The sequence below is a fragment of the Hyla sarda genome, chromosome 7 (assembly GCF_029499605.1).
Source record: "Hyla sarda isolate aHylSar1 chromosome 7, aHylSar1.hap1, whole genome shotgun sequence".
In the NCBI taxonomy this organism is placed as follows: Eukaryota; Metazoa; Chordata; class Amphibia; order Anura; family Hylidae; genus Hyla; species Hyla sarda.
This window is the reverse complement of record NC_079195.1, coordinates 101421534-101448935: the sequence shown is the minus strand read 5'-3', so window position 1 is coordinate 101448935 and position 27402 is coordinate 101421534. Positions and strand designations below refer to the sequence as shown.

The 27402-nt window shown below is 43.3% G+C and overlaps 1 protein-coding gene across 9 annotated transcripts in view; it reads left to right on the top strand.

Moving 5' to 3' along the window:
- PLCE1 (phospholipase C epsilon 1) overlaps window positions 1-27402 on the top strand; it is a 327095-nt gene that overhangs the window by 219038 nt on the left and 80655 nt on the right. For 6 of the 9 annotated variants that reach the window (XM_056530229.1, XM_056530227.1, XM_056530230.1 and 3 more), the window contains exons 8-9: window positions 13267-13299; window positions 19410-20082. In XM_056530229.1, coding sequence (XP_056386204.1) covers window positions 13267-13299; window positions 19410-20082 — 706 coding nt within the window. The remainder of the gene's footprint in view (window positions 1-13266; window positions 13300-19409; window positions 20083-27402) is intronic. The other 3 variants (XM_056530232.1, XM_056530233.1, XM_056530228.1) reach the window with 1 other exon arrangement.

Genomic DNA, 27402 nt, shown 5'->3' with positions numbered 1-27402 from the left:
CTGGAAAGTTTGACATACTGTTGACAGACCCAGATCTCCTATTTCATTGTTTGGGGGACTTCTTACTTAAAAAGGATCTGTGATCTTTCTGACATGTTGTATGAAGTAAATAATTGTATTTCCCATCTTTTTCCTAGAACACAGTTTCACTGTGTTGTGTCATTTATTTGTTATTCTTTCTGGAGGTCTTTGAATAGTAGGACAAATAGCAGTTAAAGGGGTTCTCCACCATAAGGTGATTTTAGTACATTCCTGGCAGACAGCAATGGACATGCTTAGGAAGGGTCTGCGCTTTTCTTGGGGCTAAATGGCTATGTCATGAGATTACCATCACACTGTGGCTAGCTTTTTGTGAACTGGTATTTCCTGTTTGACTTTTCATTTTTTGACTACAAATCCCACAATTCTATTTTCCTCCCTCCCACACATCAGCCACCCCACCCATTGAAACATAAATGAGCTGCATCCATTCAAAAGACCTGTGGTTTTCAATCAGGGTGCCTACAGCTGTTGCATTAGTTGCAGATTGATCTCTCTCCCACCAAGCGATCCCTCCACCCATTGAAGCAGACAGGCTCCCTGTCATCAGCTGACTAGTGAGTCAGGTCTCGGCCGCATTGCAACCTGGGAAAAATTTGAGACAACAGTCATTTTGTATGCTGGTAAAAATAAATAGTGGGGTAAAAATCACAGAAGAATTGTGAGAAAACCATCACACACAGGTACAGACACTATATTATGAACTACACTAACTTTACAGCCCCTGTAGCATAGTCAAATAAAAAAAAATCCTGGAATACCCCTTTAAATGACTGTATTAGTGTGAGGCCATACAATCAGGGTGAGTGGTTTTGTTGCAGTTTGTAACTGTATTGTGTCAGTTTCGAATCCACAGATGTAGCCAGCCTCATCACAATGCCTGGCGTCTTAAAGTTTTCTACTGTACTCCTGAAGTTGAGATAAGTTATCCTAATTCGTTACACAAACCTAACTTTCACCTTACTTCTCAATTATTAGACCTTATCTTAATTCCTTGTACATTAAGACATCCAAACACAATACAATGCTGTGTTGGGTTCACGCAGTTAAGATAACCATGGTTACATCTGTATGTACCTGTTGCCAGAAAAACATGGGTAAGCAAATGGCTAGAAAGGGCTAGACTTCAGGATTCCAGGCATACCTTTTTATGGCAATAGTTAGCACCATTAATGAGATATAAACCTTTTTGTTATTATACAAATGAGGCTTAAGTGCCCAAGAGGTGTTTCCCTGCACAGCAAGAACCCAGGTAGATCCAGCCCATCTCTTCTTTATCTGGTTGTTGTCAATCCAACATGGTTGGTGGGTGGAAATAAAGAGGACATGGGCTGGACTTTCCTAGGCTAGACTATGTAAGGACACACCATGAGGACAAGAGTAATGGTGATGTCTTGTTTGTAAATGTATTATAATGTCAGAACAAAAATAAAACAAATGCATACCTGATAAAGATGGGGGGGCATCTCTCCGCATTTTGTTGTTATCCTCTCTATTAGTTAAAGGGGTTATCCAGGAAAAAAAACTTTTTTATATATATCAACTAGCTCCAGAAAGATAAACAGATTTCTAAATTACTTCTATTAAAATTTTTTAATTCTTTCAGTACTTATGAGCTTCTGAAGTTTAGGTTGTTCTTTTCTAAGTAATCTCTGATGACACGTGTCTCGGGAACCGCCCAGTTTAGAAGAGGTTTGCTATGGGAATTTGCTTCTAAGCTGGGCGGTTCCTGAGACACGTGTCATCAGAGATTACTTAGACAGAAAAGAACAACCTTAACTTCAGAAGCTCATAAGTACTGAAAGGATTAAGATTTTTTAATAGAAGTAATTTACAAATCTGTTTAACTTTCTGGAGCCAGTTGATATATATAAAAAAGTTTTTTTTCCTGGAATACCCCTTTAATTCTGCCCTAGTAGGGATTGTCTAGCAGATTTTATTTCCACATTTATTATGCATTCTTGGAGAAGACCAACTGTGCTATGTCGAGCGGTCATCTTAGGCTACTTTCACACAATGTTGTCACACGGTAGTATGACAGTCATCAGGGCCGCCGGGGAGAATAGCGGGAGAAAAAATACTGCTTGCGCCGTCTTTTTCTCCTGCTACTTGACTACAATGGGGTTCCATCGGGACCCGCTGTTGCTTGCTCCGCTTACACACTGCCGCTGCGCCTTGTCAAGAATGGCCATAAAAGTCTCTTTTTTTTTTTTTTTTACTTTGACGCCCGTTCTTGACGAGGCACAACGGCAGCGTGAAAGTAGCCTTAAGGGTATGTTCACACATACAGGATCCTGCGCAGATTAGAGGTTTCCCTCTTGGTAGAATCCCCCTCACTAATCATACATTTCTTATAAGTTACGAGTATTGCAACCATATTCTGTAGGGACACTGTAAGCTTTATACTTGGAGTGCACCAGAAGCCAGCGTGGTTTGTATCAGCTTGAAATATGCTAAATTTCTTTTTGTAAGGCTAGATAATAATGTTTTCTAAAACCACCGCAATTACTGAATTACCATCAATCTGTGCTCAGGATGGAGAAAATATTCTGCCTTGGCCAATTCATTTTGTGTTTCATGCTAATGAATAATGACATTTCTAAGGACAACAAAAGGCATTTGTTAGTGGAGAAAGATAAGTGTAAAAAAAAAAAAATATATATATATATATATATATATATATATATATATATATATATATATCAAATATAAAAAATATGTGATATTAAGAACCAGGTATACAGGTAATGGTATTGGAAAATAGTAAGTGAATTGTATAATATTCTATGCAAATAAGTAACATAAATGGATACATTGGATACAATATAAATACAGTGGTCCCTCAAGTTACAATATTAATAGGTTCCAGGACGACCATTGTATGTTGAAACCATTGTATGTTGAGACCATAACTCTATGGAAACCTGGTTATTGGTTCTGAAGCCACCAAAATGTCATCCAAAAATAGGAAAAAGTGAGGATTAAAGAAAATAAGTAGATAACTAATATAGATAAAGCAAATCCTTACATATAAAAGTAGGAAAGATCTGCTGAAAGCTGTAATCACTGTCTATTGTCAGTGTTTCCCAAGCAGGGAGCCTCCAGCTGTTGCAAAACTACAACTCCCAGCATGCCCGGACAGCCGAAGGCTGTCCGGGCATGCTGAGAGTTGTAGTTTTGCAACAGCTGAGGGCACCCTGCTTGGGAAACACTGGTCTATGTAGAGGACAGAAGCTTCTTCAGGGTCTTGTACAGTACACATAATGTCCTTTAAAAAAGTTACATGGAGTCGCCCTTACCTGGTGTCCAAAGGAGAAGCTAACCCTGGTACAGGTAAAGTGTACAGAACATGTGTCACGATGCCGGCTGGCAGGTAGTGGATCCTCTGTGCCAGAGAGGGATTGGCGTGGACCGTGCTAGTGGACCGGTTCTAAGCCACTACTGGTTTTCACCAGAGCCCGCCGCAAAGCGGGATGGTCTTGCTGCGGCGGTAGTGACCAGGTCGTATCCACTAGCAACGGCTCACCTCTCTGGCTGCTGAAGATAGGCGCGGTACAAGGGAGTAGGCAAAAGCAAGGTCGGACGTAGCAGAAGGTCGGGGCAGGCAGCAAGGATCGTAGTCAGGGGCAACGGCAGAAGGTCTGGAAACACAGGCAAGGAACACACAAGGAACGCTTTCACTGGCACTAAGGCAACAAGATCCGGCAAGGGAGTGCACAGGTGAACACACTAATTGGGACCACTGCGCCAATCAGCGGCGCAGTGGCCCTTTAAATCGCAGAGACCCGGCGCGCGCGCGCCCTAGGGAGCGGGGCCGCGCGCGCCGGGACAGAACAGACGGAGAGCGAGTCAGGTAGGGGAGCCGGGGTGCGCATCGCGAGCGGGCGCTACCCGCATCGCGAATCGCATCCCGGCTGGCAGCGGAATCGCAGCGCCCCGGGTCAGAGGACGTGACCGGAGCGCTGCCGCGGGGAGAGTGAAGCGAGCGCTCCGGGGAGGAGCGGGGACCCGGAGCGCTCGGCGTAACAGTACCCCCCCCCTTGGGTCTCCCCCTCTTCTTAGAGCCTGAGAACCTGAGGAGCAGACTTTTGTCTAGGATGTTGTCCTCAGATTCCCAGGATCTCTCTTCAGGACCACAACCCTCCCAGTCCACTAAAAAAAAATTTTTCCCTCTGACCTTTTTGGCAGCTAAAATTTCTTTGACCGAGAAAATGTCCGAGGAGCCAGAAACAGGAGTGGGAGGAACAGATTTGGGAGAAAAACGGTTGAGGATGAGTGGTTTGAGAAGAGAGACGTGAAAGGCATTAGGGATACGAAGAGAGGGAGGAAGAAGAAGTTTATAAGAGACAGGATTAATTTGACACAAAATTTTGAAAGGGCCAAGATAGCGTGGTCCCAACTTGTAGCTAGGGACACGGAAGCGGACATATTTAGCGGAGAGCCATACCTTGTCTCCAGGGGAAAAAACGGGGGGAGCTCTTCTTTTCTTATCCGCGAACTTCTTCATGCGTGATGAAGCCTGTAAGAGAGAATTTTGGGTCTCTCTCCATATGATGGAAAGGTCACGAGAAATTTCATCCACAGCGGGCAGACCAGAGGGCAAGGGAGTAGGGAGGGGGGGAAGAGGGTGATGGCCGTACACCACGAAAAATGGGGATTTGGAGGAAGACTCAGAGACCCTGAAGTTATACGAGAATTCGGCCCATGGGAGGAGATCTGCCCAGTCATCCTGGCGGGAGGAAACAAAATGTCGCAAATAATCACCCAAGATCTGGTTAATCCTTTCTACTTGTCCATTGGACTGGGGATGATATGCAGAAGAAAAATTTAATTTAATCTTGAGTTGTTTACAGAGAGCCCTCCAGAATTTAGACACGAATTGGACGCCTCTATCCGAGACAATCTGCGTAGGCAACCCGTGAAGACGAAAAATGTGTACAAAAAATTGTTTAGCCAACTGAGGCGCAGAAGGAAGACCAGGAAGAGGGATGAAATGTGCCATTTTGGAGAATCGATCAACGACCACCCAAATAACAGTGTTGCCACGGGAAGGGGGTAAATCAGTAATAAAATCCATACCAATCAGAGACCAAGGCTGTTCGGGGACAGGCAGAGGATGAAGAAAACCAGCGGGCTTCTGGCGAGGAGTCTTATCCCGGGCACAGATAGTGCAGGCTCGCACAAAGTCCACAACATCCGTCTCCAGAGTCGGCCACCAATAGAAGCGGGAGATGAGTTGCACAGATTTCTTGATACCCGCATGACCTGCGAGATGGGAGGAGTGACCCCATTTGAGGATTCCGAGGCGTTGGCGAGGAGAAACAAAGGTCTTTCCTGGAGGAGTCTGCCTGATGGAGGCAGGAGAAGTGGAGATCAGGCAGTCAGGTGGAATGATGTGTTGCGGAGAGAGTTCAATTTCTGAGGCATCCGAGGAACGAGAGAGAGCATCGGCCCTAATGTTCTTATCGGCAGGACGAAAGTGAATCTCAAAATTAAATCGGGCAAAGAACAGAGACCACCGGGCCTGGCGAGGATTCAGCCGTTGGGCAGACTGGAGGTAGGAGAGGTTCTTGTGGTCGGTGTAGATAATAACAGGAGAACTTGATCCCTCCAGCAGATGCCTCCATTCCTCAAGTGCTAATTTAATGGCTAGAAGCTCTCGATCCCCGATGGAGTAGTTCCTCTCCGCTGGAGAGAAGGTCCTAGAGAAAAAACCACAAGTGACAGCATGCCCGGAAGAATTTTTTTGTAGAAGAACAGCTCCAGCTCCCACTGAGGAGGCATCAACCTCCAATAGGAAGGGTTTGGAAGGGTCAGGTCTGGAGAGGACGGGAGCCGAAGAAAAGGCAGACTTGAGTCGTTTAAAGGCGTCTTCTGCTTGAGGAGGCCAGGACTTGGGATCAGCATTTTTTTTGCTTAAAGCCACGATAGGAGCCACAATGGTAGAAAAATGTGGAATAAATTGCCTGTAATAATTGGCGAACCCCAAAAAGCGTTGGATAGCACGGAGTCCGGAGGGGCGTGGCCAATCTAAGACGGCAGAGAGTTTGTCTGGATCCATCTGTAGTCCCTGGCCAGAGACCAAATATCCTAGAAAAGGAAGAGATTGGCATTCAAACAGACATTTCTCAATTTTGGCATAGAGTTGGTTGTCACGAAGTCTCTGAAGAACCATACGGACATGCTGGCGGTGTTCTTCTAGATTGGCAGAAAAAATTAGGATATCGTCCAGATAAACAACAACACAGGAGTATAACAGATCACGAAAAATTTCATTGACAAAGTCTTGGAAGACGGCAGGGGCGTTGCACAGTCCAAAGGGCATGACCAGATACTCAAAGTGTCCATCTCTGGTGTTAAATGCCGTTTTCCACTCGTCCCCCTCTCTGATGCGGATGAGGTTATAGGCGCCTCTTAAGTCCAATTTAGTGAAGATGTGGGCACCTTGGAGGCGATCAAAGAGTTCAGAGATGAGGGGTAAGGGGTAGCGGTTCTTAACCGTGATTTTATTAAGACCGCGGTAGTCAATGCAAGGACGTAGGGAGCCATCTTTTTTGGACACAAAGAAAAATCCGGCTCCGGCAGGAGAGGAGGATTTACGGATAAAGCCCTTTTTTAGATTCTCCTGGACGTATTCGGACATGGCAAGAGTCTCTGGGGCAGAGAGAGGATAAATTCTGCCCCGGGGTGGAGTAGTGCCCGGGAGGAGGTCGATAGGGCAATCATAAGGCCTGTGAGGAGGTAGAGTCTCAGCTTGTTTTTTGCAGAAAACATCCGCGAAGTCCATATAGGCCTTAGGGAGACCGGTTACTGGAGGAACCACAGAGTTACGGCAAGGGTTACTGGGAACCGGTAGACAGTTAGACAGTTCTTGGAACAAGAGGACCCCCAACTCTTGATCTCCCCAGTGGACCAATCCAGGGTAGGGGAATGAAGTTGAAGCCAGGGAAGTCCAAGGAGAATTTCCGAGGTGCAATTGGGGAGGACCAAAAGTTCAATCCTCTCATGATGAGATCCGATGCTCATAAGAAGGGGCTCCGTGCGGAAACGTATGGTACAGTCCAATCTTTCATTATTTACACAATTGATGTAGAGGGGTCTGGCGAGACTGGTCACCGGGATGTTGAACCTGTTGACGAGAGAGGCCAAAATAAAATTTCCTGCAGATCCTGAGTCCAAGAAGGCCACTGTAGAGAAGGAGAAGGCAGAGGCAGACATCCGCACAGGCACAGTAAGACGTGGAGAAGCAGAGTAGACATCAAGGACTGTCTCACCTTTGTGCGGAGTCAGCGTACGTCTTTCCAGGCGGGGAGGACGGATAGGACAATCTCTTAGGAAGTGTTCGGTACTAGCACAGTACAGGCAGAGGTTCTCCATACGGCGTCGTGTCCTCTCTTGAGGTGTCAGGCGAGACCGGTCGACCTGCATAGCCTCCACGGCGGGAGGCACAGGAACAGATTGCAGGGGACCAGAGGAGAGAGGAGCCGAGGAGGAGAAACGCCTCGTGCGAACAGAGTCCATATCTTGGCGGAGTTCCTGACGCCTTTCGGAAAAACGCATGTCAATGCGAGTGGCTAGGTGAATAAGTTCATGTAGATTAGCAGGAATTTCTCGTGCGGCCAGAACATCTTTAATGTTGCTGGATAGGCCTTTTTTGAAGGTCGCGCAGAGGGCCTCATTATTCCAGGACAATTCTGAAGCAAGAGTACGGAATTGTACGGCATACTCGCCAACGGAAGAATTACCCTGGACCAGGTTCAACAGGGCAGTCTCAGCAGAAGAGGCTCGGGCAGGTTCCTCAAAGACACTTCGGATTTCCGAGAAGAAGGAGTGTACAGAGGCAGTGACGGGGTCATTGCGGTCCCAGAGCGGTGTGGCCCATGACAGGGCTTTTCCGGACAGAAGGCTGACTACGAAAGCCACCTTAGACTTTTCAGTGGGAAACAGGTCCGACATCATCTCCAGATGCAGGGAACATTGGGAAAGAAAGCCACGGCAAAACTTAGAGTCCCCATCAAATTTATCCGGCAAGGATAAGCGTATCCCAGGAGCGGCCACTCGCTGCGGAGGAGGTGCAGGAGCTGGCGGAGGAGATGACTGCTGAAGCTGTGGTAGTAACTGTTGTAGCATAACGGTCAGTTGAGACAGCTGTTGGCCTTGTTGCGCTATCTGTTGTGACTGCTGGGCGACCACCGTGGTGAGGTCAGCGACAACTGGCAGAGGAACTTCAGCGGGATCCATGGCCGGATCTACTGTCACGATGCCGGCTGGCAGGTAGTGGATCCTCTGTGCCAGAGAGGGATTGGCGTGGACCGTGCTAGTGGACCGGTTCTAAGCCACTACTGGTTTTCACCAGAGCCCGCCGCAAAGCGGGATGGTCTTGCTGCGGCGGTAGTGACCAGGTCGTATCCACTAGCAACGGCTCACCTCTCTGGCTGCTGAAGATAGGCGCGGTACAAGGGAGTAGGCAAAAGCAAGGTCGGACGTAGCAGAAGGTCGGGGCAGGCAGCAAGGATCGTAGTCAGGGGCAACGGCAGAAGGTCTGGAAACACAGGCAAGGAACACACAAGGAACGCTTTCACTGGCACTAAGGCAACAAGATCCGGCAAGGGAGTGCACAGGTGAACACACTAATTGGGACCACTGCGCCAATCAGCGGCGCAGTGGCCCTTTAAATCGCAGAGACCCGGCGCGCGCGCGCCCTAGGGAGCGGGGCCGCGCGCGCCGGGACAGAACAGACGGAGAGCGAGTCAGGTAGGGGAGCCGGGGTGCGCATCGCGAGCGGGCGCTACCCGCATCGCGAATCGCATCCCGGCTGGCAGCGGAATCGCAGCGCCCCGGGTCAGAGGACGTGACCGGAGCGCTGCCGCGGGGAGAGTGAAGCGAGCGCTCCGGGGAGGAGCGGGGACCCGGAGCGCTCGGCGTAACAACATGTAATACCTCCCTGTACTGTAGGGAGCGCTACCAGACATCAGTCAGTGCATACGCTTCAGTAATACAGGTGTTTTACCAGTAAAATGCCCATTCTGATTGGTCGGTTCTTCCAGCCATTGACACTAGATATGAGCGAACTTACAGTAAATTCGATTCGTCACGAACTTCTCAGCTCGGCGGTTGCTGACTTTTCCTGCATAAATTAGTTCAGCTTTCCGGTGCTCCGGTGGGCTGGAAAAGGTGGATACATTCCTAAGAAAGAGTCTCCAAGGACTGTATCCACCTTTTCCAAGCCCACGGGAGCACCTGAAAGCTGAACTAATTTATGCAGGAAAAGTCAGCAACCGCCGAGCCGAGAAGTTCGTGACAAATCGAATTTACTGTAAGTTCGCGCACACCGTCCCGTCATCCAATAGGAGCGGTGTGCGTAGCGACGTGATGACGGCGACAGAGAGCGTGGATCCCGGGGAAGAAGACGTCCGGAGCGTCGGGGACACCACAGGGACGTGGCGACAGCGATGGAGCTACATCCAGGGCAGCGGTGACGGAGCGGCGGGGACACGTGAGTATTACCTCCTATCCAGTGGTCTTCAACCTGCGGACCTCCAGATGTTGCAAAACTACAACTCCCAGCATGCCCAGACAGCCAACAGCCGCAGGTTGAAGATCACTGTTGGGTTCAGAATCTTTTTTTTCTAGATTTTGCACCTTTAACCCCTTAACGACCAAGGAAGTATATGACGGTGACCCCACGTCATATCTGGTCGGTCCCGGCATGTATCTGAAGCCGGGACCCGGGGCTAATAGCGCGCGGCAACGATCGCGGTGCCGCGCGCTATTAACCCTTTAGACGCGGTGAAACCCTAAACCGAAAGTGAAAGCTGCCCGGCTGCTCAGCGGGGCTGATCCGGAGTACCGCAGTGAAAATGAGATGTGAGATTCAGGCTTGAGCAATCAACCGCCGATAACCCTGATCACTGCAAAGCTATGGCTTTGCAGTGAACATGGTATAAGATCAGTGTGTGCAGTGTTATAGCTCCCTATGGGACCTATAACACTGCAAAAAAAAAGTGTAAAAAAAGTGTAAAAAAAAGTTAATAAATGTGATTTAACCCTTTCCTTTATAAAAGTTCAAATCACCCCCCTTTTTTCCATAAAAAAAAACCCACCATGTAAATAAAAATAAATATAAACATATGTGGTATCGCTGCGTGCATAAATGTCCGAAGTATAAAAATATATCATTAATTAAACAGCATGGTCAATGGCGTACGCGCAAAAAAATTCCAAAGTCCAAAATAACGTATTTTTGGTCGCTTTTTATATCATGAAAAAATGAATAAAAAGCGATCAAAAAGTCTGATCAATACAAAAATGGTACCGATATAAACTTCAGGTCATGGCGCAAAAAATGAGCCCTCATACCACCCCATACCCCTATTAGTTATAGGAGTCAGAAGATGACAATTTTAAACGTATAAATTTTCCTGCATGTAGTTATGATCTTTTCCAGAAGTACGACAATATAAAACCTTCATAAGTAGGGTATCATTTTAATCGTATGGACCGACAGAATAAAGATCAGGTGTCATTTTTACCAAAAAAGGTACTGCTGCGTAGAAACGGAAGCCCACAAAAGTTACAAAATTGCGTTTTTTCTTCAATATCGTCGCACAATGATTTTTTTTTCGTTTTGCCGTAGAGTTTTGGCTAAAATGACTGATGTCACTGCAAAGTAGAATTGGTGGCGCAAAAAAAAAGCCATCATATGGATTTTTAGGTGCAAAATTGAAAGGGTTATGATTTTTAAAAGGTGAGGAGGAAAAAACGAAAGTGCAAAAACGGAAAACCCTGTGGTCGTTAAGGGGTTAAAATTGGGTGCGTCCTATAAGGCGAAAAATACGGTATCTTTCTCCACTAATTTCCCTTATATAACCTAGAGGACCGAGATATCTTTTGTTTTCTCACTCTGTCTATATACTCCTTGGGTGTGGGAGTCCATCTCAGTAACCTCGGTTATATTTAGAATAAGTGAGCTGCACCCACCCCAAATCTATAAAAGGCATTTGTTACTGAGTAGATTGGGAAGTCATTTATTTTCATTTCTGAAGTAATCCTGCAGTTTCCTGTACAAGTCAGCTTATTTCATTTACCTGCAGTGGTAAATCTCATTTTAGTGGAATAATTTGTTTTGCCGTCTAATTTTCTTAATATTATTAAAGGCGTCTGGATGAGGTGTTGTGAAATGATGCCAATGCCAGTTTTGTGGTCCAATTTGTACATTTACTTTGATGCCCAAATGCATTTCTATTTGTTTTGGTGTATGTGCCTGTACTACGTGTTATATGCATTTTCTTTTGTGAATATATAATTATTCAGAGGCATTCCCTTGGGCAGAAAAACCCAAATCATGTTATTTTGCTGCCAAATGGATGGCCACTGTATTACTTCAGTTATGGCTGGAAATACATGATTCTTGGCTGCTATCCCATGTATAATTTACTGATTTACTGATTTTTGTTCCTATTCAAGGGATGTTGACATTTTTTCCATGGGGGTTACGTAAAACTTAGAATGAATTGGATCTTGTATTTTTGTACCTGAAGACTATAGAGGTCCTACAGGTTGTTTCAGCATCATCCCCGGCACTGCTTAGTAACTGCGTCTGCTCTCATCAATAATTATGTGAACCCATATTAGCCATATTTTTTCACTAATGGGCATTGGTTGACATGATCCTTTGGATTTGTTTTGAGTGAGATGGATTATATTTTGCCTGGAAATTAAAGGCTGTACAATATTGCCAACAGTTTCTTACCTGACCCATCTTTAAATTGTCAATTGAGAGTATAATGTCATCTTACCACATTATTTGACACAATTGGACCCACAGCCCCAGTTGCAAGAAGAAGTAAATCCTCTATGTGAAATAACCTGGATATGTCCTTGATTACAAAAAAGTGGTCTGATTGTCATATAGTGTCACATATAGACAAAACTATTTAAACTAAACTAATAACCTACAAACATCAACAGTGCAGGGAGAAAAAGTAAATAAACCATAGTAAACCTAGCTTGCACAGTCCTCTTTAGTTCATGCCCTTTTAACTCAATAGGGTTAAAGGGGTATTGTAGGCAAAAACTTATTTATATATATCAACTGGCTCCAGAAAGTTAAACAGATTTGTAAATTACTTCTATTAAAAAAAGCTTAATCCTTTCAGTACTTATGAGCTTCTGAAGTTAAGGTTGTTATTTTCTGTCTAAGTCCTCTCTGATGACACCTGTCTCGGGAAACGGACAGTTTAGAAGAGGTTTGCTATGGGGATTTTCTTCTAAACTGGGCGTTTCCCAAGACACGTGTCATCAGAGAGCACTTAGACAGAAAAGAACAACCTTAACTTCAGAAGCTCATAAGTACTGAAAGGATTAAGCTTTTTTTAATAGAAGTAATTTACAAATCTGTTTAACTTTCTGGAGCCAGTTGATATATATAAAAAAGTTTTTGCCTGGAATACCCCTTTAAGGTTAAGACTTTATAGATCTTTTGCTGTTACGTTTGGATTCTTTCTCAATTCTTTCATACTTGTCATTGTACCTGTACAGGGAGTGCACTTCTAGGGGGAGTAGCTAGAGTCCTGAATACTTTTGAAGCTTTTTCATCTTTATGCTTGACTCCACCACTCTCATATTGATGGTTGATTCTGAGGATAGTTCATCAATGAATTTTACCCTAAAAACCCATTAGTTTATCATTTCTACTGGATTTTACTATATAATTCTGTCTTCATTTGGATATTTATTTTATTAATTTTTGTTTTTATATTAAAATAGATTTTTTTTTCTCATGGAACCTATATACATGGTATTTTTTAATATTTTTTTTTCTAGGCTTATCCATCTAGTATTGATAATCTTTGGAATTGTGCTTATAAGTCTTGCTCCTAGTTGACATCTTCCTTTCACAGTTTTTCTTTGTGCCATTATTGAAAACGTTTTTTTTTTTTTTTGCGCTATATTTCTTAGCACAGGTTATGTAACTCTTGCTAGGTGTCATTATTGTATCTAGGGTTACCACCATGGCTGATTTTCTGTCAACAGTATTTTCTATAATTTAGTCTCAGGTTAGATGTTCAATAACGGCCGTTACCTAGCGGGGTGCTTCTTCTATTGACAACTGGCAGTATATCAAAGCCATTTAACGTTTTCTTGTCAATGGTAAATTGGTATTTTTTGTTTAGTGACGTATGACCTCTAACAAGTGTGTCCTCATTTGATTCTTTTTATTTATAGCTCAAAGAAAAACCATGAGTCAAACAGAGTGCTGTAAGTTAACCATTTGCATTTGCTGGTATTAGAAAATAGTATTTTTTTTTTGTTTGATCTAAAACTGTCCGGGAAAATGTCTAAAAACTACTCATTAAATGCATACATTTGTATGTGCTACAACAGTTTGTCTATAATCCTGTTTCATTTACTGTTGATTAGCTAATTGTTCTTTATTGTACTTGCTTACTAACCTTAGTGTCTTACGTTGTAATAATGTGGAAGATATAGTGTCGCAAAGTACCTTCTATATAGAGCATGTCAATAAACCTACTGAATTGCACCGTAGTGTTCAAAGCATAAATCCTGATTTGCTTCGCATAGTATTTTATAAACAATATTCATCATCCTACAATTAATGGAACACTAAATATAGAAAATACATGAGGGTGCCAACAATTACTCCCTTAGGATGGGTTCACACCACGTTTTGTTAAATACGGTTCCCGTATACGGTTGGGAGGAGGGGGGGCGAGGCTTAATCGCGGCGCCCGCACTCAGTATTCGGGAACCGTATTTAATGTATGTCTATGAGCCGACCGGAGTGAACCGCAGCCTCCGGTCGGCTTCGTTTTCGGCCGTATGCGGTTTCCAGACCGCAGGCAAAAACGTGGTCAACCACGTTTTTGCCTGCGGTCGGGAAACCGCATACGGCCGAAAACGAAGCCGACCGGAGGCTGCGGTTCACTCCGGTCGGCTCATAGACATACATTAAATACGGTTCCTGAATACGGCTGAGTGCGGGCGCCGCGATTAAGCCTCGCCCCCCCTCCTCCCAACCGTATACGGGAACTGTATTTAACAAAACGTGGTGTGAACCTAGCCTAAAAGGGGGTATCCAGGATATAGAAAACATAGGTGCTTTATTTCAGAAACAGCACCACTCTCATTCTTACTTTGTGTGTGGTATTACAGCTCAGTTCTTTAGAATTAAATTGAGCCAAGTTATAATACCGCACACGGTAGGAGGACAGGTGTGGCGCTGTTTGTGAAAGAAAGCAGCTTTGTTTTAACCCCTTAATTTCTATGTCAATTTTGATCCTAATTAATCTCATGTTACAATCAAAACCGACATATATACCATAGAAGGAATTCTTCTATATGTGTACAAGATCAGTCATTCTCTTCCTCCATCCCCATAAGCTTAGACTACATCTCTTTCTGTCTGTAAGGCAACTGGCTGAAGCAGAAGCTCTCCCCACTTTCCTTCAGCAGCCATATAGCCAATAAAAAATGAAAGGGCTCATGAAAAAATAAATGCCTGTGTTCTCTGCATTATTTTTTATATTTTGAAAAGCAGCAAAAAATCTTGCAGCATAACACAAAATATTACAGTTTCAGACAATATTGGGTCTCCAAATACCCAGATAACAAAACCTTAAAGGGGTTATCCAGGAAAGAAAAACTTTTTTTTATATATCAACTGGCTCCAGAAAGTTAAACAGATTTATAAATTACTTCTATTAAAAAAAATGTCATCCTTTCAGTACTTATGAGGTGCTGAAGTTGAGTTGTTCTTTTCTGTCTAAGTGCTCTCTGATGACACGTGTCTCGGGAACCGCCCAGTTTAGAAGCAAATCCCCATAGCAAACCTATTCTACTCTGTGCAGTTCCCAAGACAAGCAGAGATGTCAGCAGAGAGCACTGTTGCCAGACAGAAAACAACAACTCAACTTCAGCAGCTGATAATTATTGAAAGGATTAAGATTTTTTAATAGAAGTAATTAACTAATTTGTTTAACTTTCTGGAGCCAGTTGATATAAAGAAAAAAGTTTTTTCCTGGCATACCCCTTTAAGTGGTCTAAATAAACATCTAGAGAATCACTACATAAATAACCACCAATACAGCCAAGACAACAGAGATTAAAACTTAACCTTTACTTATTTACTGATATCACATAGGCCAATTGGTATTTGAGTTTTATCAGTAAAAAAAGGAAAGGTTAAGTCTTAATCTCAGTTGCTTGGCCTCTTTGCACTTTACTTTCTAGTTTAGTGTTCCTTTAATAGGTTCCTTACTTAATAGATAAACTAAGAGATCATATATATGCACCTACTTTCTCATTTCAAAATATGTAATGTATATAATGTGTTCCTGTCTACTGACATGGAGGTGGGGGAATTTGAGAGTAGAGGTACTGCTCATACTTAAAATGAAAACTGACAGGCTGTTAACCCATACTTAACTCAATACACTGGGTTATAGTTGAGATGAAAAGGAGTAAAATAATGCCTTACTTACAGGAATTTGTTCACTAGTTTCAAAGTTATGCCCCCTGTTTTTCTATTGCTAAAGCACTTCTGTGCACTTCCCTGCCTCCTCTCTATGCCGTGCTGTGCTCGCCCCTAATGTAAATAATTAAAGGGGTACTCCGGCGCTAAGACATCTTATCCCCTATCCAAAGGATGGGGGATAAGATGCCTGATCGAGGGGGTCCCACCGCTGGGGACCCCCGTGATCTTGCACACAACACCCCGTTACAATCAGTCCCTGGAGCATGTTCGCTCCGGGTATGATTACTGCTGCCACGCCCCCTCCCATAGGCTTGTATTGAGGGGGCAGAGCGTGACATCACATGGGGCGGGGCCATGACGTCACAATGCTCCGGCCCCGTGATCGCCAGTAATCAGACCCGGAGCGAACAACTAAACTTCAGCAGCTGATAAGTACTGGTAGGATTAAGATTTTGAATAGAAGTAAAAACTTTCTGGAGCCAGTTGATATGAAAAAAAAAATAGTTTTTCACCGGTTCCCCCTTTAATAACAAACTAGTATCCAATATGAAATGCGCAGTGTTGACTATGAAAAGTACAACAAACCACCCACTGATGAATACAGATTTTCAGAAGATGGATTTGGTACTGTGAGAAAATGATCCAACAACAATAAAACCTCAGGGGTGTCAGATTACCATCATTTCTTCAGTATTGGAGCAAAAAAATGTTTTAAAGGAATTTTAAAGTCTTCCAGTTATTTCGACAAATTTCTGACATGTCATAGAAATTTCAGACGTTTTGAGCAGTGGGGGTCCGAGTGCTGAGACCCCAATGGTTACTAAAATGAGGGGGCAGAGGTACTCAGCAAAGTGCAGTGGTCCTTCATTTCTGCTCAGCACCTCTGGCAAAGCTGAGTGGGTGGTATATGGATTTGCAGACAGTCTTATATACTTAGTAGATCCATATACTGCTCACTTGGCTTTTTAAGGAGAACTGAGCAGAAACCAAGGGCCGCTGCATTCACCTGAGAGCTTCTGCCCCTTCATTTTAGCAATTAGTGGGAGTCTTGGCACCCGACTCCCACTATTAAAAACTTCTGACATGTCTCTATGACATGTCAAGAGGTGCACTTTAAGAGGAGAAGACCTTCAATAAAAAAGGGGCAGCATAAACCGTGAGCACTAAATGTTCTGTTATACCTTAGCTTTTTAATTAGAGGAATTTTCCAAACATTTATCTCTGCTAAGTCTTCTGCTTCAGTTCTTGTGAAATTCCACATTATATTGAAGATCTGTGCTGAAAACAAGAGCTGGAGAATCACACCTTCTGTGCTATTGGAAACCAGATTAAAGGAACTTTGATGTAATTGACATATTTATTTAAAGGGCTACTACAATCACAACTATTTGTCATCTAACCATTGGATAGATTAATAATGGTAGATTAGGAGCAGGGGACCCGGCTGTTCTGGCTGGTTCTGCCACATCAGGCAAATTGGTCAGCAACATGCATGGTCTACTGCTATGGAATTTAGGATCCTCCATGTGGGGTCCTGGGGGGGGGGTCAGACCTCCAAAGATCTGATGTTTATCATCTAGCGGATATGTGATAAATGTTGGTAACTGGAAAACCCCTTTAAATGAGACTTTTGGAGATGTTAACCCCTCCCTGACTGCCTCTTGTTAATTTATTAACTGAAGAGACAAAAAGAGAGAGTGGAGCGCGATCCTAGTGTTTTACCGTAGTATAAATGAGCAAGGGTTGCAAATAAGCTATGCTCACCGGAGTTGGTTATGCTCAGAGTATAACATCTAGGGCAGCATATCACTGAACGGGTCAGCAGCCTTGGAGCACCCGATCCTCCAAAAGGGTCAGCAAGCAGAAATGGATTATAGTAGCCGCTTCTCCCATAAAAGATTTTCTTTATTTCAACATCAAAGGTATAAAGGATGGTGATGGCACTTTCAACGTGTTTCTAGCTCGTACCAAGCTCTTTATCAAGATGTGCAAAAAACAGTGACATAGATTAACATTATCATTCTGGGCAGGAGATGGGACAACAACAGCAGCAAACGGCTAATTCAAGTGGGTCAAGAAGAAAGTGAAATTGGGTTCCTTGGGAATGCACAGCAGTGCAGAACAGTAGTATGTAATGCATTTTCAGTAGTATATCAGAGTCAAAAGACACAGGATGAAAAATGTTGTACAAGTGATTTATGCCTTACAGATGTGGAATGGGTTTTTACTGCATTAAAGGGGTTCTCCACCATAAGTTGATTTTAGTACGTACCTGGCAGACAGTAATGGACATGCATAGGAAGGATCTGCACTTGTCTAGGGGCTAAATGGCTATGTTGTGAGATTACCATAACACTGTGGCTAGCTTTTTGTGAACTTGTATTTCCTGTTTGACGTTTCTTTTTTTGACTACAAATCCCCCAATTCCATTTGCCTCCCTCCCACACATCAGCCACCCCACCCATTGAAACAAAAGACCTGTGGTTTTCAATCAGGGTGCCTACAGCTGTTGCATTAGTTGCAGATTGATCTCTCTTCCACTAAGCGATCCCTCCACCCATTGAAGCAGACAGGCTCCCTGTCATCAGCTGACTAGTGAGTGAGGTCTTGGCCACATTGCAACCTCGGAAAAATCTGAGACAACAGTAATTTTGTAAGCTGTTAAAAATAAATAGTGCTGTGAAAATCACAGAATTGTGAGAAAACGGTCACACACAGGTACAGACAATATATTATGAACTACACTAACTTTACAGCCCCTGTAGCATAGTCAAATAAAAAAAATCCTGGAATACCGCTTTAATACCTAAATTATTTATATTTTTTCAACAATTGAACTTTAAAGCAGACCATGTTTTTTTTTAGGGTATAAAATAAAAGCAGGGCTGTATAGGCCCTTTGGCCCCGAATCCATACATCCCTCTCATTAGTTAATTGGCCCTTTCAGCACTGAGATATTGAAGTATAAAGAGATATGCAAACTAGGCCTTGAAGCTCACTGGGTGTTCCTATTGGCTGCTAAAATACAGCGGAGAAGTGGGGATTACAGTACAGCCTAGTGGTTGTCAGTCAGGGGGGTAGAGGAGGGAAGTGACCAAAGTTTTCTGGACACCAGCAGACAAGGGGAACGCCCAGTGGGCTCCAAATTATAATGTGCATATCTTTTTAAACTCTGATATCTCAGTGCTGAAGGGGTCAGTTGACTAATAAGAGGTATGTACCGATTAAAGGGGTACTCCCGTGGAAAACTTTTTTTTTTAAATCAACTGGTGCCAGAATGTTAAACAGATTTGTAAATCACTTCTATTAAAAAATCTTAATCTTTCCAGTACTTTTTAGGGGCTGTATACTAAAAGAGAAATCCAAAAAAGAAATGCATTTCCTCTGATGTCATGACCACAGTGCTCTCTGCTGACTTCTGCTGTCCATTTTAGGAACTGTCCAGAACAGGAGAAAATCCCCATAGCAAACATATGCTGCTCTGGACAGTTCCTAAAATGGACAGCAAAGGTCAGAAGAGAGCCCTGTGGTCATGATATCAGAGGAAATGCATTTCTTTTTTGGATTTCTCTTTAGTATACAGCCCCTAAAAAGTACTGGAAGGATTAAGATTTTTTAATAGAAGTGATTTACAAATCTGTTTAACTTTCTGGCACCAGTTGATTTAAAAAAAAAGTTTTCCACGGGAGTACCCCTTTAAGGGTCCAAAGCCCCATACACCATACCCTCACTTTACACCCTAACAGATCCTCTTTAAAGTTACACATATGTAAAATAGTGAATGCACTTTAAAGGAACTTGGTAAAATGAAAAGTTTAGAGTGAGTTTCATTACTGTGTATAACTTGACTTAATGTTTTTTTTCTCATCCATAGATTTATAATGGGAGACTTATCAGATTCTGACAGTGATATTTTTGATCAATCCAAGGAATATGATTTGTATGGTTCCGTGGAGCAGCAGAAAGCATTCAGCCATGGTACAGAACTTATTCCCTGGTATGTGTTATCGATTCGGGCCGATGTCTACCAATTTCTTCAGCAAGGAGTAACTGTTATCCGCTATGACCAGGAGACACACATTTCTGTTCGGTGTTTTCTCCAGCTTCAGCCAGATAATAGTACCCTGACTTGGACAAGGCCTTCCACCACTTGCCTTGCAAGTACTAAAAATAAATTGGGCGCCCCGGTTAGTGCTGCCGAGATGAAATTTCAGTTTCTTAGCAATGCTGGAATGAATGGACTAGTTGAAGGCTTCTTGGACTTGTTCTCTGTGAAGGCTGTTTACATGGGGCATCCGGGCATTGATATGCACACTGTGTGTGTTCAAAACAAACTATGTAACATGAACCTGGAAGAAAATGGTGTCACGCTGCTTTTTGGACTTCACACTACTGAGAACAAGTTATTGCATTTTGTAGCGCCAAAATACACAGCAAAGGCAATATATGATGGATTGCTAGAGCTAACCAAAGCTGTAAGGAAGATAAAGAAGTTTCCCGACCAAAGGCTGCAGTGGCTGAGGAAGCAATATGTCAGTCTTTACCAGGTGAGTTCTGCTAGTAGAATGGTCTGATATATTTTTACAAGTGTCGCCCCTTCATGGTTTTTTTTGTCTTACTTAAAGGGAACGTGTTATCAGAAATGTACTTATTTATTTATTTAATTTGTCTATGAAAAAATAACTGAAATCTTGCAGTTTCATCTGTCAGCAGTGAGTTTATTATCATAGAAGTAAGAGAAACAGGTGCTCCATAGAGTAGTAATGTTGAGATCCCATAGTGAGATAACTATATCAATTGGTTTGCTCACCCTGGGTGGTTGTGAAAATTCATACACAACATTGATGTAGGCATAGAATGGTGATGGGTCGTCTGCTGCCCTCAGGTAAGTATATGGCAAGATTAGAAAGAAGGCTTAAAAGGAACCCGGCTCCACGGCGCTGACAGACCACAACAGGTGAACGGTAAAAGGAGTTTATTTGACCAGAATGCAACGTGTTTCGCTGCGCATGTGCAGCTTCCTCAGGCATGTCTTCCTCAGACATGCCTGAGGAAGCTGCGCATGCGCAGCGAAATGCGTTGCACTCTGTCCGGGTATGCCAGGAGTTGTAGTTTTGCAACATCTGGAGGTCTGTAGGTTGGAGACCACTGCTCTATTGTATAGCTGGAGGCAGATAACACAGGATCAGATCACTGTGCAGGATCCCCCTCCCTGCACAATGACCTCTACTCAAGTCGCTAAGCATGCCCGCCTCCAGACACCCACTTCCTAAACTTTAAAGCATTTCTCAAAATGTTCTAAACAGAGCAGCACAGGCTACTTCTGTAATTTTGTGCAGAAAAAAATACTATATATACATGAAGGTCTAAAAGTACTGTGAAGTTGCTGTACATCACCAGAGGTAAAATACACTGGGATGGATTTTGTTATTTCCTGTTCCAGAGGGGCAAAATTGCACAAAATGTATATGCTAGCTCCGTTTTAGCCCAAAGTGGGAGTGTGCGCAACATTTTTTTTTTTATTTGGGGGGGGGGGGGAGGATTTTGTTATTTCCTGTACCAGTGCAGAGAGGCAAAATTGCACAAAATTTATATGCTAGCTCCGCTTTAGCCCAAAGTGGGCGTGTGCGCAACATTTTTTTTTATTTGGGTGGGGGGGGGGGGAGGATTTATTAACTGCCATGCTCCTGCTAAATTGCGTGCATATGCAGGGGGTGGTTTGAAGATGCGTTGTTGATGTGCTGAATTAATCACTTCCGTAAAAAGTTTTGTGTACTCCAGTGACTGGCTGGTGTGTACTCCAGTGACTGGCTGGTGTGTACTCCAGTGACTGGCTGGTGTGTACTCCAGTGACTGGCTGGTGTGTACTCCAGTGACTGGCTGGTGTATTAATGTGTGTGAGCTTTACCCCATTTTTGCGTCATTCGCAAATTTATGAAGTGACTTGTACCACATGATGAACATGCTGTACCAACTGGGAAAGTATATGCTTCTGCAGCAGGTTTCACAATGTGCTAAAATCTGTAAATAAATATATATATATATATATATATATATATATATATATATATATACACACACACACACACACATATATATATATATATATATATATATATATATATATATATATAATCTCACATAAGTTAGTCCACCCCTCACATTTTTGTAAATATTTTATTATATTTTTTCATGTGACAACACTGAAGAGATAACATTCTGCTACAATGTAAAGTAATGAGTGCACGGCCTGTATAACAATGTTTAATGTTGGGTCCCTTCAAGATAACTCAACACACAGCTACTAATGTCTTAACCTTGGCAACAAAAGGGAGTACACCTCTAAGTGGAAATGTCCAAATTGGGCAATTATCCATTTTCCCACCCAGTGTCATGTGACCCACTAGAAATACAAGGTCTCAGGGTTGAATAGGAAGCAGGTGTCGTAAATTTGGTGTTGTCTCTCTCACACACTCTAATACTGGTCACTGGAAGTTCAACATGACACCTCATGGCAAAGAACTCTCTGAGGACAGGCTTTGCCATGGTCAACCAAAGAAAGTGAGGGCACACCCTCAGCATCAAATCAAGAGGTTGTCTTTGGGAAATAGATGTTTGAGTGTTGCCTAGTTTTCTGCAGAGATTAAAGGGGTGGGGTGGGTCAGCCTGACACTACATTAAATTAGTCTAAATGGCTTCCCAGAAAGAAGTCTTTTCTAGAGATGATGCACTAGAAAGCCTGTGAACAGTTTGCTAAAGACAAGCAGACTAAGGACTTACTGGAGATTACTGAAACCATGTCCTATGGTCACGAGACCAAGATATGGTGATGGTGGTATAAGATGGTGCATGGTGTTGGGGGTGTCATGGTCTGGGGCTGCTGCCACTGGGGAGCTGCAGTTCATTGAGAGAACCAAGAATGCAAACATGTAATGTGACATATTAAAGCAGAGTAGATCACCTCCCTTCAGAGACTGGACCACAGTATTCCAACATTATAATGACCTCAAACACACCTTCAAGACCACCACTGCCTTGCTAAAGAAGCTGAGGGTAAAGGTGATGTGGTGATGGAGGAGGGAAGAGGATTCCAGTGGCAACCAGTGAAGCTCTGCTGAACTCCATCCCCAAGAGGCATAAGGCAGTGCTGGAAAATAATGGTGTGCACACAAAATTTTGACACTTTGGGCCCAATTTAGACATTTTCACATTAGGGGTGTACTCATTTTTGTTGCCAAAGACAACAAAGGGGAACTCTGGTACATAACATCTTATCCCCTATCCAAAGGATAGAAGTTAAGTGTCTGAGCCCCTCGCGATCTTGTGCTTGGCGCTCCAGTGTTCTAAGCATTTGTGTTCAGAACACCAACTCTTTGTTTGAAGTGGCCGTGGTTGACATGCCCTCTCTATGCATCTCTATGGGAGAGGAGGAGATACAGTGCTTGTGTGTCTCTGCCTCTCCCATAGAGATGCATGGAGGGAGCGTGTTGATCACAGCTTCGTGTGGTGGTCAACAGTCTCCTTGCACGGAGTGGGGATCTCTCTGTGAATGAGGAGAGCTGGGGGCCAGGCAGGAGATTGCCGGTGAGTCCCAGCTGTCAGACTCCCCGCAATCAGACACGTATCCCCTATCCTGTGTAAAGGGGATAAGATGTTATGGACTGAGGTTCCCTTTTATTTGTCTGTGTGTTAAGTTATTTTGAGGGGACACAACATTAAAGTAGTACTACCGTGGAAAACTTTTTTTTTAAAATCAACTGGTGCCAGAAAGTTGAACAGATTTGTAAATGACTTCTATTAAATTATCTTAATCCTTCCAGTACTTATTAGCTGCTGAATATTACAGAGGAAATTCTTTTCTTTTTGGAACTGCTGACATTTCTGTCCATTTTAGAAACTGTCCAGAGCAGCATATGTTTGCTACAGGGATTTTCTCCTACTCTGGACAGTACTTAAAATGGACAGAGATGTCAGCAGAGAGCACTGTGCTTGTGATGTTAGCAGAGAGCTCTGTGTTTCAAAAAGAAAAGAATTTCCTCTGTAGTATTCAGCAGCTAATAAGTACTGGAAGGATTAACATTTTTTAATAGAAGTAAATTACAAATCTGTTTAACTTTCTGACACCATTTGACTTTAAAAAAAAAAAAAAAAGTTTTCCACCGGAGTACCCCTTTAAACACTGTTATACAGGCTGTGCACTCAAAACTTTACATTGTAGCAGAGTGTCACTTCCTTAGTGTTGTCACATAAAAAGATAGAATAAAATATTTACAGAAAGGTAAGGGGTGGACTGTTTGAACTACTTTTTACCCTGAGGAGTACTTTACCTTTTGTTCATTTTGTCTGCTTACTGAATAATAGAATATTAATAAAAGAGAAAATAATTTTCCTGAACCGGTTTCTGGCTCCAATAGCGGTTGTAAGTTTATTTCATTTCAGGCTTCTCCCCTAAGTTTAATATTTATAGTACCCCTATACTACCTACCAATGTAATACCATGCAATGGAGAACGATATAAGACTTCAAAAGCTCTAGCTCTTCTTATCTCACTGGTAATGTTCATGAAGTTTCACCTTCATAAATTATATGAAAATATGTAAACCTGCTCCAAGACTGATTAAAAGCTTTGCATGGTTCCGTCATATCTGTTACTGTATGTGTATGGGAAATGATACAAGGACTTGTCATAAGCCGGAGAGAGACTGGAGGACAAAGTATGGAAAACAAAAGAAAAGGGCTGTCCAAACTAGACATCCCCCTTAAAGGTGGACTAGGACCAGCCCAACATGACAGACACATTCCTAGAACTATAATTAAATACAAATACTGTATGTTGCAGTAAGGCTGGGTTCACACTTCGGAATTTCCTGCCGGATAAAAGCGCAGACTGATTCAGGATGGGGCCCATAGAAAGCAATGTCTGCAGAGCTGATTCAGCCTGATAAATGAACAAGTTCATTCTTTTGGCAGCTGAATGTCCGCCGCTGAAATTCCGTAGTGTCCACTGTTCAGCGGAATCATATTGCTAGCAATGGGATTCTGCTGCACCAGAATTTCCGAGTAGAATTCATACAAAAAGATGAAAACATTCATACAAATAAGACAAAAATGGGATTTCAAAACAATGCCCTAGTAGTAGTTTTGTATTCATGTCATGTTTTGATCGGTGGGGGGCTGAGTGTTCAGACCACCACCGATAAAGGAGAATATGCCGGGAGAAGTTCATGCTCGGTGCATTCTTCTCCCAGTTACATGTCATATGATCAAGACAAACCCGCCATGTCAGTCTATGAGAGTGTCTCGCTCACTTGTCACAGGCAAGGGGGGGGGGGGAAGCAGCGAGAGGAGCGCAGTTCGTTTCCTGATTGGCGGAGGTCTGAACACTCAGATCCCTGCTGATCAAAAGTTTTTCCAGGTAAACATACAGTAATGAACATTGGGGGAAATTTATCAAAACCTGACCATGGCAACCAATCAGATCACTTCTTTCATTTCTCAGAGGCCTTTTTAATGGTCTAGTCACACGTAAATTATTCTGCGCAGATTTGACGTGTAGGATTTTCTGCTGCACATTTCAATGTAAACTGAACACAGCTTGAAATCCTGCGCATCAAATCTGCGCAAAATACTGTAGGTGTGAATAGACCCTAAAAATGAAAGAAGCAATCTGATTGGTTGCTATGGTCAACTTGTCAATTTAGCATCTGCACAGGTTTTGGTAAATCTCCCCCATTGTGCTAAGACTTTGTTTATTGTTGTGGAGTTTTTTGTGTATTTGGTTAATTGAAAATGAGAATTTTTTTATATATTAGATGTCGGTGCAAAGATGTTGGTTTTTTTCAGCTTTAACCCCTTAAGGACCAAGTACGTACTGGTACGTCCTTGGTCCTGCTACCGTGATATAACGCGGGGTTACACGGTAACCCCGCATGATATCACGGCGGGCCCGGCGTCATAGTGAAGCCGGGACCCGCCGCTAATAGCGTGCGGCGCCGCGCGCTCAAAGCTGAGCCGCGCGGCTAAAAGCAAAAGTGAAAGCTGCCCGTTAACTCAGTGGGCTGTTCGGGATAGCTGCGGCGAAATCGCGGCATCCCGAACAGCTTACAGGACAGCGGGAGGGCCCCTACCTGCCTCCTCGCTGTCCGATCGCCGAATGACTGAGATCCAGGCATGAGCAGTCATGCGGCAGAATCATCGATCACTGGTTTCCTATGAGAAACCAGTGATCAATGATGAAGATCAGTGTGTGCAGTGTTATAGGTCCCTATGGGAGCTATAACACTGACAAAAAAAAAGTGGAAAAAATAAGTGAATGAATATCATTTAACCCCTCCCCTATTTAAAGTTTGAATCACCCCCCTTTTCCCATTAAAAAAAACACAGTGTAAATGAAAATAAAAATAAACATATATGGTATCACCGCGTGCGGAAATGTCCAAATTATAAAAATATATCGTTAATTAAACCGCTCGGTCAATGGCATGCGCGCAAAAAAATTCCAAAGTCCAAAATAGTGCATTTTTGGTCACTTTTTATATCATTTAAAAATGAATAAAAAGCGATCAATAAGTCCTATCAATGCAAAAAACACTCCCTCACAAGACCTCGTTAACCATTTTATTAACATTAAACAAACTAAAAAAAACACTGTTCATCGTCGTAGTCCGCAGGATACACAAATCTGAAAAAAAACAAGGAAAATAGGTTAGTACATTTATTGTAACCCATCTGCACATTTCCTGCCCGCACCACACCACATGACCACAACTCCCAGCATGCCCTTAAAGTAAGGACAAAATGGGAGTTGCAGTCATGCAGCAGGGCTGAGGGGAGATGTGCAAGTGGGTGACAAGCTTGTTATCTGTCCCCACTGCATGACTACAACTCCCAGCATGCCCTTACAGTAAGAACATTCTGGGAGTTGTAGTCATGTGGCGCGAGCAGATGACAAGATTGTCATCCGCCCGCCTATCAAACACACTTCCCCCCGTGCCGCACAACTACAATTGTAGTAGTGTTGTGTGGGCGGGAGATGTGCGTGCGGCTGACAAGCTTGTCACCCTCCTGTACATCTAGTCACCCACTCATCCCACCGTGCCTGTGAAAATGAAAGTAAAAAAAAGTCGTACAAAAAGTCTCACAAAAAAGTCTTTTTGCACAGCTTCGCTCCCCGCCCACCCACTCACATCTACAACCCACCCGCTAGCTATTGCAGGACTACATCTCCCAGCATTCCCTTACAGTGAGGACATGCTGGGCATTGTAGTCCTAACACCTTGCAGGCAGGTGGTAGATGGCAGTGGGTGCCAGGGAATGGAGCTGTGTGAAAAGTCGCACAGTCGCATTTTTGAAAATGTTGTCATAGGCAAGTTTGTAAGCCATGTCTGACCTGGCTTACACTTGCGACTTTTTGAAGGGGGTTTGCATTTTTGCTTGCGTGGGACTTTCGCAATGATAAATCCTGGACCACTGCAAAGTAAAAAACTGAAACTGAAAATTGCTTAGGTAGGGCAGATTGGTATTTTTTGCTTACCCACAAAATTTACACGAAAAAATTGATTAGGCGCACGTGCGACTTTTGTAAGCAAAAAAAGCTGCTTAAATCCCTTGATAAATCTCCCTCAATGGGGGAGATTTATCAAAACCTGTCCAGGGAAAAGTTTCCCAGTTGCCCATAGCAACCAATCAGATCGCTTCTTTCATTTTGCAGGGGCCTTGTTAAAAATAAAAGAAGCGATCTGATTGGTTGCTATGGGCAACTGGGAAACTTTTTCTCTGGACAGGTTTTGATAAATCTTCCCCAATGTGGTTATGTATGTATGTGTGTATGTATGTGTGTATGTATGTGTGTATGTGTGTGTGTATGT